At 41.3% G+C, this 14,180-nt stretch overlaps 1 protein-coding gene across 1 annotated transcript; it reads right to left on the reverse strand.

Annotated features, from left to right (window-relative positions):
• Positions 1-147: 147 nt before the first annotated feature.
• fbln5 (fibulin 5) lies at positions 148-13,628 on the reverse strand. The gene is made up of 11 exons (XM_080042268.1): positions 13,523-13,628; positions 13,307-13,361; positions 12,713-12,761; positions 12,172-12,438; positions 5,688-5,810; positions 4,827-4,943; positions 4,289-4,405; positions 3,670-3,792; positions 3,025-3,151; positions 2,418-2,613; positions 148-1,361 (listed from the first exon to the last, which is right to left on the reverse strand). Exons 1-11 carry the CDS (start codon positions 13,564-13,566, stop codon positions 1,200-1,202), a joined length of 1,380 nt encoding a protein of 459 aa, XP_079898394.1. The 5' UTR covers positions 13,567-13,628; the 3' UTR covers positions 148-1,199.
• Positions 13,629-14,180: the final 552 nt, after the last annotated feature.

The following is a 14,180-nucleotide window of genomic DNA, read 5'->3' on the forward strand; positions in this document are numbered from 1 at the left end:
AAAAAAAAAATGTAATTGTTGTGAGCACAAATCTCATGAATAGCATTCAAAGATTTACCATGGTCCCAAAGAATGTTTTATTTCATTTGATCAACAATTATTGATTCTTATAATCCCAAATTTCTTTCCATTTATCTGAAACCCGGATATTTTTTATTTCATGTAACTCACACATTTGTAAAAGCAAACCTCACATAATATGTCATAGTTCCCTAAAAGTATTGTATTATAATCCCAAAATGTTTCAGGAGTTGAAGAGTCCGCTCATGTCAGTTGTGTTGTGAAGACATTTATTGGTCTAAAAAGAAACTGTGCTCAATATTTCAGTTGAGGACTGGTTGTTACATCATTTCAAATATTGCCACTCATAAAAATAAAAAATAAACACGACAATGATCTGATGGCAGTCATGATGCAATGACTTGAGTTCAAGCATATAAAAGTCACTTTCACAGCTTATCTGAAGGGGTGAAAATTCACAGACAACTGGGGTAAACTGTATCCTGTATACTTTTGTACACCGTCATTTCCATAATTTTCAGGCAACTTTCTAAATAGAATATGTCAGAAATTGTACATCATAAATATCCCTCCATGTCAACAGTCCATGTGGCAGCCATAAAAACTCAGTGTCCATTTAACCAGGGTGGGGATGGGAGCACAGGGAGGCTTTCCCATCAGCTGGATCTTTACTTTGAGTCTTTATCTTGACTTGTCTTTATTGAGGGTGACATAACGATTTAAAGCTATAGTGCGTAACTTCTGTCGCCCCCATGAGGAATGCTGTGGAACGCTGTCAGCGCATCTACGTGAGGTAAGCCTTCAGCGATCGCACACAGATTTAATACCTTCTGCTGTACGTCCAGGTTTTCTGTCAGCAGTGGAAGAATAAACAACTGGGTGCTTCTTGGGATTTTTTCTTGAGCTTCTGCGCCAGTGTCGGGGGGTGACACCAGTTTACTGAGAAATAAAGAGAGCCTTTTGTGGAGCTGATTGGCTTAATTAATTTGTGTCAACCCGTTCAGCAAATTCAAACAACATTCATTTATATGAAAAAGTTACGCACTAAAGCTATACAAAATAAAAATTCTTTAAAAAAAGGGGGGGTGGTGAGCTGTCTCAAACAAACCATTACATCAGCTAAAGATGAGTGCAGCTTGATTCTTTTGGGGGGAGGCGGTGAAGTTCACGTGGGACCCTCAGAACGGATGCTCTGAGACAAATACCGTCAGACGAATGATGGAGCTGCCTCTGAAGTTGATGACATTGTTGACCGTGACCATCTCCAGGTCCAGCACCACCTCCTTGGGGCCTTTGATGGGCCGCGACAGCACCAGCGTGGCGCTCACGTTGCTGGTTTGCTGCAGGATAGAGGAAACAAGAAAGAGGAATGTTAGATGTGAAGCACGGGAAATGTTTGAATAGGATATGATGATGGGGGAGGGAAAGGGGGGGGGGAGGGAATACCCAAGTCTCAGGGCTTTGTAATAACATTTACAATCAGCAAACATGTGGAAAGTTGGAGGTGATTTCCACAGTGCACAGAGCCAGGCAGGGCTTGTACAAACAAGGAACAACAGAAGGAAACTCAGTCTGATATATCAAGGGGGTATTTTTACATGTCACAGATAATCTGTATACTTTAAACATTTTCCAAAACAAAATCTTCTGTGTCTGTACACATTTAAGCAACAGAATTCACATTGCACACACTTGTTGTGCCATCTACTGGCTGCATACTGCAATGAAATCTCAATGTTTGAAATGTGTCCTTATAGTTTTTACAGGCATTGTGCAACACATACCTTTGTGTTCATGTGGTGCATTTTTCTTTTGCATACTGCAGACATCAAACTATTATCTTTTGTTGCAATTTGTTTTTCTGTATGACTTTCTGTCTGTCTGTCTATCAATCTATCCACCCACTTTTGTTTTTAAATTGCTATGTTATGACATAAACTAAAAAAGGAGTGCACTGTTTTTACTTGTGTCTGCACCTCACACACAAATTGCTTAACAATCAAACAGCACTGTAATTTCCTTTCCTGCTCTCTACTGCAATTTCTTTTTGATTGTCTGTTGATAGAGTTTGAAATTCTGTAAGTGGTGCCATTTTATTTTGTCAGTTAGTTGCAAATTATCTGGAGTTGCTTGCTGCTGTTGGAAGCACAAAGCACAACTACATGTACGGCTGGCAAGAAATGAAAAATCTATTTATACATGTTACCAGAATGACTCTCATAACACAATCAACTTGTGTTATAATGTAGCCCCATCACCAACTTTGGCATAGTGCTAGAATTCCTTGGTGTTATTGTATGCTTGTGACATCGCAGCATAAGGTGTTGTGCTATACAATGTCCTATTGATTTCTGAAATAATGCGTCCCATTCATCTCCTCAGTATTCGGTACTCACCCTCATGTAAAACTCTCGTCCGTCGTTGCCCGACTTTATCTGGAAGATGTAGAAGGCGCCCGGGTAGCGAGTGGTGGCCTGCATCTGGAAGATGTCAGCAGGCACACTGCGCCCCGACGACAGGTCCATGTGTCGGTACAGAATAGTGAAGGGCTTGTCTCTGCAGGCAGGGTTCTCAGCTGAACACATGCACTGACTGCACAGGGGGAGACACACGGGGTTTGGAGAATAGGAAAAATTGTAAGTATTAATTATACACGTGAATTTAACTTTGTGTTCCGTATGGCTCTGTTATAATTAGGGGTGACCCCCGAATGGTCAACTATTGGACGATTCGATCGAAGGAACCCAATTTGGGTTGCTGAATCATGTCTTTTATATGGAATGGCTCGGTTGTTATGTTGCATAAGAGAATATGGATTAATATTAATCACAAAAAACACAATTCGATTATTTGTTGACTATATACAAGACTTGACCGATCAGATTCGACTATGTACATTCTAATATGTAAATTCTTAGTCGGGGACACCCCTAGTTATAACAAGCATACATATAATGGAATACAGATGAAAATGCATTTGAAGGATGAAAATGGAGAACTCACTTGTCACTAACTTCAATGTAAGGAAGGGCACACTGTAAAGGATCCAGGCATGTATAGCCTCCCTGGAAATTGAAACATACTTGTGCTGTTGTACAGGTGTTGTTACCAGTGTCACATTCATTGTCATCTTCAAAATCAAACACACAACAATTAAAAGGTCAGTGAACACATCATCATCATCAACATCAACATCATCAAAGAAACAACATTCACAAAAAGCATTAACAATACAGTTAAGAATGACAGAGCGCATAATAAAACTGAATGAGACAATGCTGGTTTTAAACATAAGCTGATGTAAAAACTCAGTAAACATGTAGGCCATATGTACACTAAGTACACTAGCATTGCAGGTGCACTCGTGCCATGTAAACCAAATGAAATCCTTGATGCATAAGATACATTTTAGCTGACAAATGATAAATACTATAATACAGGGTTATATTGGATTCAAAACTTTCCTGATACAAAAAGTGACTAGCAACATTCAAAGGAATTTAATTGCAGCTTTTAGGTGTAATGTTAAATTCCATAGTTGTCCAAATAATTGCAGAGTAACATTAGAAATCAGAAGAAGAACATTTGTTGAACATTTATTCATAAAGTAAAGTGACTGTGTCATCGTCTCCACGTCCTGAACTTTACCTTCACAACTCCTGCCGTCCTCATAAACATAATATCCGGGCGGACAGACGCAGGAGAAAGAGCCGGGTGTGTTTATACATCTGTGCTGACACAGAAACTCAGAGAAGCTGCATTCATCCAAGTCTAGCAGGAATGAAAAATACAAAAGGATTCATTTAACACTCATCAGAACAATAGTTGGCTTAGTTTGCTGTGTGGATTTCCTCTGGTTCCCTCCCACAGTAGACATGAACGTTTAAATAAGTTATAGGAGCGAAAGAAAATCCTTTTGATAAATGTCATTGCAGGTCATTCAATGATATTTAAATACATTGTTAAAGGTCTAAATTGTGTAACAGTTATTCTTACATGTGGAAAACAGTTTATCGTTTTTACTCTGTTGAAACTTTTATGCCTTAAAAGACACATTGTTTAACATTTTAAAGTCTGCGTCTGAATCTTATCTGTAAAGTAACTAGTACCTCCAGCTGTCAAATAAATGCAGTGAAGTAAATAGTACAATATTCTTTTTTTGCAAAGCATAAGGATGAACCTTCAAAATGTTAGGCTACTGAGTGATCGTACATAGGTATTTTCCACCACTTAGGGTTAGACCAACAACACAACCAGCCCGTCTCACCAATGCAGGAGGTTCCGTCGGCTGCCAACTCAAAGCCCTCGTCACAGTTGCACATATAGGAGCCGTAGGTGTTGAAGCAGCCGTGAGTGCACGGCTCCTCTTCACACTCATCCACATCTGGAGGACGAACAGTAGAAGGGAGTTAAATAAAACATCTGTTCACATCATGGGAGTGAAGTGTGTATGTGGGTTGACCTGTGTGACGGCGATGATAGAAATGAAAACGGGCACTTGTCTTCACTTTGTTTGTTGGAGACTGAGTGTGTGTGTATGTGTGTGTGTGTGTGTGTGTGACTGAGTGAGTGGATGAGTGAGTGCGTGTGTGTGTGTGACTGTGTGTTACTCTGTGTGTGACTCTGTGTGCGACCGTGCATGCTTGCTTGTGTGTATGATTGTGTTTGCGTGAATATGTCGGTCTGTCTGTCTGTCTGTCTGTCTGTCTGTCTGTCTGTCTGTCTGTCTGTCTGTCTGTCTGTCTGTCTGTCTGTGTGTGTGTGTGTTTGGATATGCGTGTGTGTGTGTGTCTGTGTGTGTATACCCTGACACGTCCGGCTATCGGGGTTGAGGATGAATCCGGGGTCACAGGAGCAGGAATAAGAGCCGGGGACGTTGGCACACAGCTGCTGGCAGTAACCATAGCGACATTCATCGATATCTGATCAGAAAAAAAGAAAAGTACAAAATGGTTCTGAGCCATAACACACACATACAACATTTCATATCTACTGTAAATCTGCTCAATGTGATATGAATAAAAACCTAGAGGGAGTTGTGAAAATTACAAAATCGCTTTCATTTATCTTTCTTGGCAATGTATTGATTTAGTTGCTGTGCTGCATTTATATCACAACACCTGAAGAGGGCGCTCTTCCTCTAAGAAGCAGGATTGTGATGCTTCCAACAGTGCTGACAGGTTATATGTATTGATCTTAACGTTAGGACATAGTTACACACTGATGTCCCTACTTGGCCATGGTCTTGTTAGCTTACAGTATTTATTTAAAGTGTTCAGACCACTTTAGGTGGTTTAGGCCAAAAACTACAATCATTAGCAGCCTATTTTCTGCCATTACATTCATTACAGTGTTAGACGATCAATTTGCAGAAACCAGAAACCTTGACAGAGAAAAACAATCTAATGAATGAATAATCATCATTATGCTTAATGTTTTTCATTATTTGTCCTGGGCATGACTGCTAAGATAACTTTTTCTTGTTGATGATTTAAAAGGCAAAACTTTTTTTACCTTGTGAGTACAAAGCCTTTCAGCAACAAATCCTTGACACACCATACAATTCTGCTAGTATCCGCATTAGTGTGCAACAACTACATTTACTATGATGCATTAGCTTTCTCAAGTTAAAAAGTTAAATACGGTAAAATCCCTCGGTCACTCACCCTGGCACTGTCCCCCGATGAGCCAGAAGCCCTCAGTGCAGGAACAGGTGTATCCACCTGCTGTGTTGATGCAGACCTGGGTTGGGTTACAGTGATGAGTGTTCGTCTCACATTCATCAATGTCTGCAACAGAGAAAGAGAGAGAGACAATTCAATTATGAATGATATTGAGTCAATGTGAAGGACATTAACACCAAAAAAGTATGACTCACCATTTAATAATACCACTTTCTGTGAAATCATATTGGATTATAGTTATTTAAGGTTAGTTCATCCATAAACTCTAGAGAAATCCACCTGGAGAGCCTGCTTTCAATGATTGGTTGACAGAGTCAAGATAAGTTGCTGCCTATGAATGAAGGAACTTTCATATGTGATGTACTGTATAACAAAAACAGAAATATTTAGTTGAATGCATCCTTTCGGTTTATAAATGCTCAATCAAAGGTGGAGGAATATGATGATTATGTGAAGTTCTTTTCGAAATAGGTCGTCCCTTTTTCAGATTTACAGTACTGAGATATCACAATGAAAAAGTCACAAAAATGTACTCCACTGCAGCTTTCCAGGGTGGCATGCCTTGCTCAAAAGCAACATCCTCGAGACTATAGAATTTCCCCTGTTGACTTAGGGCTTTCTATCTCTGTTTCTCCAACACTCAGGTTTTCACCACCCGGTGTTTGAACGGCAGAGAAAACTCTTAACACAACAGTTAAGATTTCAATGCAGCATCAACTTCCAATTGTTTTCGCACAAGATTAAATAATTCTCAGATTACGATCCAAATTCCGTCGACGCCCCTGGAGCGGCTCACACACTTACATCATAATGGCCACATTTCCTTATGAGGATATGACAGATTAAAAATTCCAACCTTTGCTCACGGTTCTCAGACCATGAAGTCACCGATCCCGTAGGAAAGCGGTTTGGGGGGGAAATGGAATGGGTGGGGGCCCAGCTTTGTGTTTGGACAGGCAGCAGCTATGATAAGCGATAACGTCTGTCGGTGGGACTGTTGGCCTGTGTGCCAGCTTGGACCGCTGTGGGGCGAAGGAGGCCCCCGAGCGCTCGGGACGCCGGCCAAAAGCTACACGGGCCTGGGCACCTGCTTGTAGTTACAAGTTAAAACTTTCTCTGTACAACGGTTTTCATCTGCCCCCAATGTGTGGCCTTACTGCAGATCTTCAACATACACGCATGCACGTACGCACTCTCTCTCTCTCACACACACACACACACATCCTTGTACTTCTGTCTGGACACTCTAGGCAAAATGTCCTCACATTGCAAAAATGTCCTCGCTCTGATGGTCAAATGCCAACGGTACTCAGTACACAGACACACACAGACACACAGACACACAGACACACACACACACACACACACACACACACACACACACACACACACACACACACGGAGGGTTTTAGTATAACTCCTTATATAGACTGATTTCACGTTGCCACTGACAACCCCGATCAGCTTCACGGGAGACATGACAGATTGGGATTTGTTTGAAATGACTAAATGTCTTATACACGCAGGGGTACTAAAAAAACACAAGATCTAGACGGCAAATTGGTGCACAAACTGATTCCAAATAATCCCCCGTGGCTTTCAATGCTATGTCGTCTTCATTGTTAAGATTAACGTGTCAACAGGGCTCATTCCATCTACTCTGGAAAAATGGAAAATACACTCAACACCAAGCCTGATCAAAGAAGTAAAACTACTTGTTTTGGGATAAAACTATCAAGCTCATTGGGGGTTTATCCGTGGGGTCTCCTAAGCCAGAGAGGAACATGTAATCCTTTAATTCAAGTAAAAACATTGAAAATCTTCCAAAAAATTGGAATTATGGGCGGAAATGAACAGCGCTGTCCCATGTGAAATGTAAAAAAAAAACAAAAAAAACACAAGAAGACAGATTTTCTGGAAGCTGGAGGCATCATTTGATTTACTAGTCGTAGTAAATGTTTGGTTCTCCGTCCAGACGTTTTGAGCAGATCTGTCTCCAGAATGTCTGCAATCAATTGAAGCAGTGAAGGTTAATAAATTGCACTGCGACATGTCTTTCCAGAAACAATACCCCCCTTGACCCCTTTATGCTGCTCAAGTCCTCACTCAGATATATATAAAAAAAATTGTGGATCAGTCTAGTTCTGAGGTCTTTACAATGGCTTCCTGTCAGTCAAATGAATGATTTCAAAATAGATGTAGTTAATAAAGCAATAAATAGTTTAGGGCCAAAATTCATTTCTAAATTGCTCTCAGGTCGTCTGGGACAGTAATACTTACTGTACAGTGCCAAGAGTCAAACATGGAGAAGCAGCTTTCAGTTTTTATGCACCACATATTTTGAACAAATTTCCAGAAAAACATCAGGTCCGCTGCAACTCTCAGCTCTTTAAAGCAAAGCCGAAGACTTTTCTGTTTTCATTTTAACCAGTAACTTTTTATTTGCTTTTTAAATCGTCTATTAAATGTTATTCTCAACAATTTGTCGGCCTGGTTTCACTTTCTGTTTTTATTATCTCTTAAATGCAACTTCAATAATTTCCTTATGTCTTATTTTAATGTTTTTTTATGGCACTTTGCATTGCACTGTGTCTGAATTATGCTGAATAAATACACTTGCCTTGCCTTATTCTGGATGATCTACATGGGAATACTTTTTCTTTAGGAAAATGTCGATCTCAACTTGAAAACAGTTCACAGAAAAATCTTGGTTTTTGGAAAGCATGTTCGAGTCCAGTGTGCTGGCACGTCAACAAAAATCTTACAGAAAGACTTCTCAAAAAAAAAACAAGTACCTACATAAAACCAAAATGATACTATACATCCACATACTTTCACATGCTTTTTGTCTGGTTTGGATTTTGTACAAGGCCCTGTGTGCATGAAGCCAGGTCCGCAAAGAAATGATTGGTGTGGAATAGGTCCAGTTGGTCTGCACACTGCACACTGCCCATGGCCTCAAACACCTCGTTCACCTTTGGCATTAACATCAACACAGACTCCCAACCAGGCGTCCCCTCTCATCATCATCACCGGCCAACCGCGCTAATGCTGTTGTGGCTGAATGGGAGTTGAATCTGTGCCACCTGGCTCTGCAGGCCAGACCAGTGGAGGCTGTTAGCAGCAGCAGATCAATGCACATGGCTTAGGAATGAGATGTGTCCAGAGGCGGACTCAGTATTAGGGCAAAGGTAAGCTATTGCCCTGGGCCCCAAGCTACCAAGGTGCCCCATAAAAACGTCTCATAAACTGTTGGTTATGTTTCTTTCTTTTTTTGCTGATTAATGATGTATTTTTAAAAATCCATGTGTTATTTGAGAGGGATGATAGTATAGGCTAACACACCATCAGTTTTGGGGAGTAGTGAACTACTTGTAATTAAACAGGTAGTTTGACTACATCTTGCACTAGCTGGCCGGTTAGTTCAACTACATTTACTACTTAAAATACAAAATTCAAAAAGAATTTGGCCTAAAAGCAAAGGAATTCATTTTTTGTTTTCATTGATTCTCTAATTGAACCCCCATTGGTGTCCCAGATAATAGAACTTCCAGATTGGCTTCCAAGAAAAATGTGACATTCCTTGTAATTGAGTCCCGGTGAATTGTCCAGATGGGAATCTTTCATTACGGACAGGTTTAGATATCAGGGCTATTGACCTTCCAGTAAGCTGAACTGTCAGCTCACCTGTGAAATATTTTACTAAGTAGTTTGAACTACTTTTTCTAATTAGCTTTAACCAAACAAAATGTCTCCCTAGCGTATTGCTTTGTTGAAGGCTGTGTAACGTCTTCCAGTTTTAAGTCATTGGTAGCTATGCCTTTCCGTCCACGCTAATACTGTTATGGCTGAATGGGAGTTGAATCTGTGCCACCTGGCTCTGTAGTTCAGACTGGAGGCTGTTCAATGCACATGGCTTTGGAATGAGATGTTTTTTTTAAATTATTTTATATTATGTGACGGGCTGAAAGGATGTGTTCCACAAATCCTCTAATATAGGGATAATAGTATAACACACAATAATGCTGCTTGTAAAAATCCCTTTGCAGCAACATCTGACTTTGGAAAAACAAACCAGATGCATAAACACAGGGTTATGCCAAGGGTTAATCGGTTATATTGTTCACTCAGATTGATGCCATTAGAGACACACTGATGCAGTGCATTGCCCTTAACTCCAAGACAAAGCTTTGTTTGTTGCAAGTTCAGACAGGAAGTCACAGTCTGTGTAATTTCTGCCCCATAGCAGGATCAATCAACAAGCCATTACATCACCACACACACACACACACACACACACACACACACACACACACACACACACACACACACACACACACACACACACACACACACACACACACACACACACACACACACACACACACACACACACACACACACACACACACACACACACACACACACACACAGTGCAGCCTCTAGGGTTGTGAGGGTTTCGTTAAGATTGGCCCACACAGAGGCATGCCTGTTCTCCAGCCCCGACTCGGGCACAGATTTGGCAACAAATGACCTCATCTTTGGCACTGTGCTGGTGGAGTTTACCCAAACAAGGTTGTGAGCTGATTCCCCTGACAGGCCATCTCCCCTACAGAGAGTGAGAGAAGCAGTCCGTATTTGTGCATGAGCTCAACTCTCAACGCTCTCTTTAGGCGGACCAAAGTGTACTTCTATGTGTACATTTTCCACTCATTACATAGTCATGGCCGATTGATCCAAAAATGAGAGAAAAACAGCCCAAATGGACGTTAAGGAGGACGTTTTCAACAGCTTGTCTGGTCTGGGCTCCGCACACTGGGGTAATTATGTTAAGATGTATGTCAGACAGCAGCTGTGAGTGTGTGTGTGTGTATGTGAGTGTGTGTGTGTGTGTGTGTGTGTGTGTGTGTGTGTGTGTGTGCATATGTGCGTGAGTGTGTATCTCCATATGTGTGTGTACGGGAACGCTATCAGACATTTAGTGTTTATCTGACAGCTGGGATCTCTCGCGGTTGTGAAATCCAACAGAATCAATCGGAAAGCAGAAGTTTCCCTAAAGTTGAAGGTCCCTATGCTGCGCAGCTCGGGCCGGGGCGATGGCAGACATGATGCCGCTGCTTCAAACACCATCTGTCCCTATAATCTGATAAACAGTCACATTCTCCACCAGTTCAACTACCAACAATCTATTAATGACTTACACCTGCACCGTGGTCTTTTCGCCCCCGTGTCACCTCGTCTATCTAGTTCCACTCTCTGACGTCTGATAAACAGCGGGAGGTGGCATGTGTTAGGTCTGTCTTTCTCCAAATGTCCACATCTTGAACGCAGAGATTGCAGCAAAAACTTTGGGGCCAGAAACTGCAAACAGCTGCGGCAGAAGACAGATATGTACCACCCAGGATTACATGTCTTACATCAGGTAATTATGAAGTTAAAATTCCTCAAACTTGATGTGAGCTCTCTCTCTCTCTTTCTCTATGTGTCACTGTTAAAGACAAAATACACTCCAGAGAGTCGCAACAAATGAGAAATGGAAAAGTGATTCGAGGACAGAGAAAAATTGCCTTTTATCTAAAAAGTTGTTCTGGTGGGGTCAGGACCCTGCCAAAGGGTTGCATGACAAATCGTATTGTGGTGGGAAAGAATAGTCAAATGTTTTTTGCTAATCTTAACAAATGTTATTACAAACTAATAATTTAGCATCTTCAAGCCCTACAAGGTAAACCATTTTTTATTTTTATTTTAACTGGTCACAATCCAACTCTGCAACAATTGTGATTGCGCTAACAGTAAACTGACTTCAGTCTCATCTGCAACATTCACTCTGTGTGGCGACTGGGAGAGCATGCTGACCAACTGTGAGTAACTAAACAAGGTTTTTTTTGCAGCTGGTATAAGCAAACAACCCAATAACATTTAGAAGCACTTTTGGAAACGCTGAAGACTTTTGACAAATATGACCCACGGGCCCACAGGTTTTTCTTGAAGACAACACAATCGTAAATCAGAACCTCAAGATTCAAGATCTTTTAGTACTTGCAGTGAAAACGAAATACTGTTTCTCACCAGCTCCTATCAATGTATTAAAAGGCAGAAATAAATTAACTTTTCCTGTTGCAATAACAATCTCAGGATTTGTCTTGTGAACTATTAAAGGGGGACGGACCCATGGTAAACTGCTCAACTTATAAAGTTAAATATACTTCCATCTCACCAGCTACAACATTAAAATTCTGCTTATAGTAGAATTTTAATGTTTATAAATCTGATATTGTCAGATACAATAATGTATCAGTCCCAGGGGCCATTTTTCTGCTGAAGTACAATTTGCATATTCATTGTGCTTCACTTGAGTATTTGTAGCCTACATTGGTTAATTGGTACTTTTAAATGGTAAATGGTCGAAGTACTTCTTCCAATTATCTTGCATCAGAAGGCATGATATCTGTGTGCAGTCACTCACCATTACAGATGCCATCCTCTCCAGCGCTGTATCCCAGGATGCATTGCGCTGTGGCCCTCACTCGGGGGTAGCTGGGCTCCACTGACCTCGGAGCGGCTGGTAGGTAGGTCTCCGGGTCTGGGAACACAGGCTCGGGCAGGACGGGGGTCTCTGGTCGGTACGGAGTGTTGTACAGAGTCCTGGGCATGCACAGGTAGCCTCCGTTCTGGTTCACACAGCGCATGTCTCCTCGGCACGCATCTGGCAAGGCCCGGCACTCGTCCACATCTGGAGCACAGAGTAGAGCACTGATGAAGACATTGCTGCACCCACAACACCCACTCACACCACGGTGTTTTTTTGGTCTAGATGAGGTTCTTCATTCTTTAATATGCATTTACCTTTTGCACTTTTCTGATGATTGCCATGATAGGACTGCTTCCAGTTTTGTTGTAGGCTACATGTACATTGACAATAAAGACTATTCTATTATATTCTAATCTACTACATGCTCAAAATATAACTTTACACAATATGGGAGTATAGAAGTCATGTCACTTACCTATACACTGTCTGGCCCTGCGGTCATAGGCAAAACCTTCTGTGCAGGTCTGAGGAGATACAATCAAGAGGCTGTTATAACGTAATTCAAGCAGTTGCTCTTAACTATGTATGATTGCAGGCACTTTTGGGTGCTTCAATTTGTGAAAAATGAAATGTCATAAAACTTTCAATTAGCTTCCTAAGTTGTCCTAGGATGTCAGAGGAAATAGTCATCACCACATCATCAAATAAGTCTTTAAAACTTTTTTTAAATAATAAAAGTGGTTTTCACACATTGTATACCTCACTGGTGTAAGAATAGAAACAATTTCACATTGGTTACAAAGTCATATAAAATGAGGTCATGTCTTGGCAATGACTAGCCATTGTGGTAATGACATAATGTGATATAATAAATATTTTAGTTTTTCAACTAGTTGTTAACTGTTAATCTGTTTGACGTTCTATCTTCACACATGGACTGTTTTTATCACCGTTTTCATGCGTCATTAAAGCCGTTGATTACACTGTGTGCAGCTTTTCCAGACTCTGACCGTGACCTTGGGCTAAATGAATGAAAACATGTCTGTAGTGAGGCAACGCGTTAAGTTACCTGTCCGTGTCCAGGCTGGATACACAGCAGAATAAATACCAGAGCTGCCAACATCCTGCAGAGAAAAGATTTAAACTTTTTTCAAAACTCTTCTCAGAAAAAAAATCGTTGAAAAAACAAGAGAAAATAGGAACCTTATGACGTTATGTGTTCATTCAAACACTGCAGTTAAAGCAGAAACTATAGTCCGTTACGGAAAAAATGAAGATTACTGACCTTGCAGATGAGCACAACCTGAAGCCACGTCTTTCAAAACCCATGTTTTATGGCTGCTATCAAAGGAGAGATTTAGACGACCCGTAAATTCTCCCCCAAATCCCCTCGCCACCCCCCTATGCTATGCGCCTTTACGCGAAAGCCGACACCAGGTTTTCATTAAGCGCTGTCTGGTAGAGCTGCTGAAGCTTCGGTACATTGACCAAGTGTTGCAGAAATGCCTCTTCGAAATGGACTGTCCCACCACTCTGTCGGCTCTACGGATTATTTAGCAATGCAAATTAACGGTCCCCCTCACAGCACTTCCACAACAGCTGGATTCAATCATTGAGGGAGAGCCGCCCCCTCTAGTCAGCGCGCGCACAGACAGCGGCCCCACAACGACACACACACACACACACACACACACACACACAGTGCTACTCATGTGTAGTTGGGGGGCAAGAAGGCACAAAGCATACACATTGTGAGTGTCTGTTTTTAAATGATATAAACACACACACCCTTACAGCCCCACACAACTCCTTCTCTTACAGCTGAATGACACAGTGCACATCTGGAGTAGCCAATGCAAAGCTCTCCATGCTGTAGTAGTAGCCACATCTGGTTTGGATGAATATGCGTTAAGGGGGGAAAAAACGAGACAAAATGCACAGGA

This window comes from Ammodytes marinus, assembly GCF_949987685.1.
Source record: "Ammodytes marinus genome assembly, chromosome: 15".
NCBI classification, from domain to species: domain Eukaryota; kingdom Metazoa; phylum Chordata; class Actinopteri; order Uranoscopiformes; family Ammodytidae; genus Ammodytes; species Ammodytes marinus.

Coding starts and splice junctions, on each gene's coding strand:
- fbln5 (XM_080042268.1), bottom strand. CDS start 13,566: ATGGGTTTTGAAAGACGTGGCTTCAGGTTGTGCTCATCTGCAAG. Junction 4,406..4,826: donor CGATAGCCGGACGTGTCAGG/GTATACACACAC, acceptor TTCGTCCTCCAG/ATGTGGATGAGTGTGAAGAG. Junction 1,362..2,417: donor GACGAGAGTTTTACATGAGG/GTGAGTACCGAA, acceptor TCTATCCTGCAG/CAAACCAGCAACGTGAGCGC.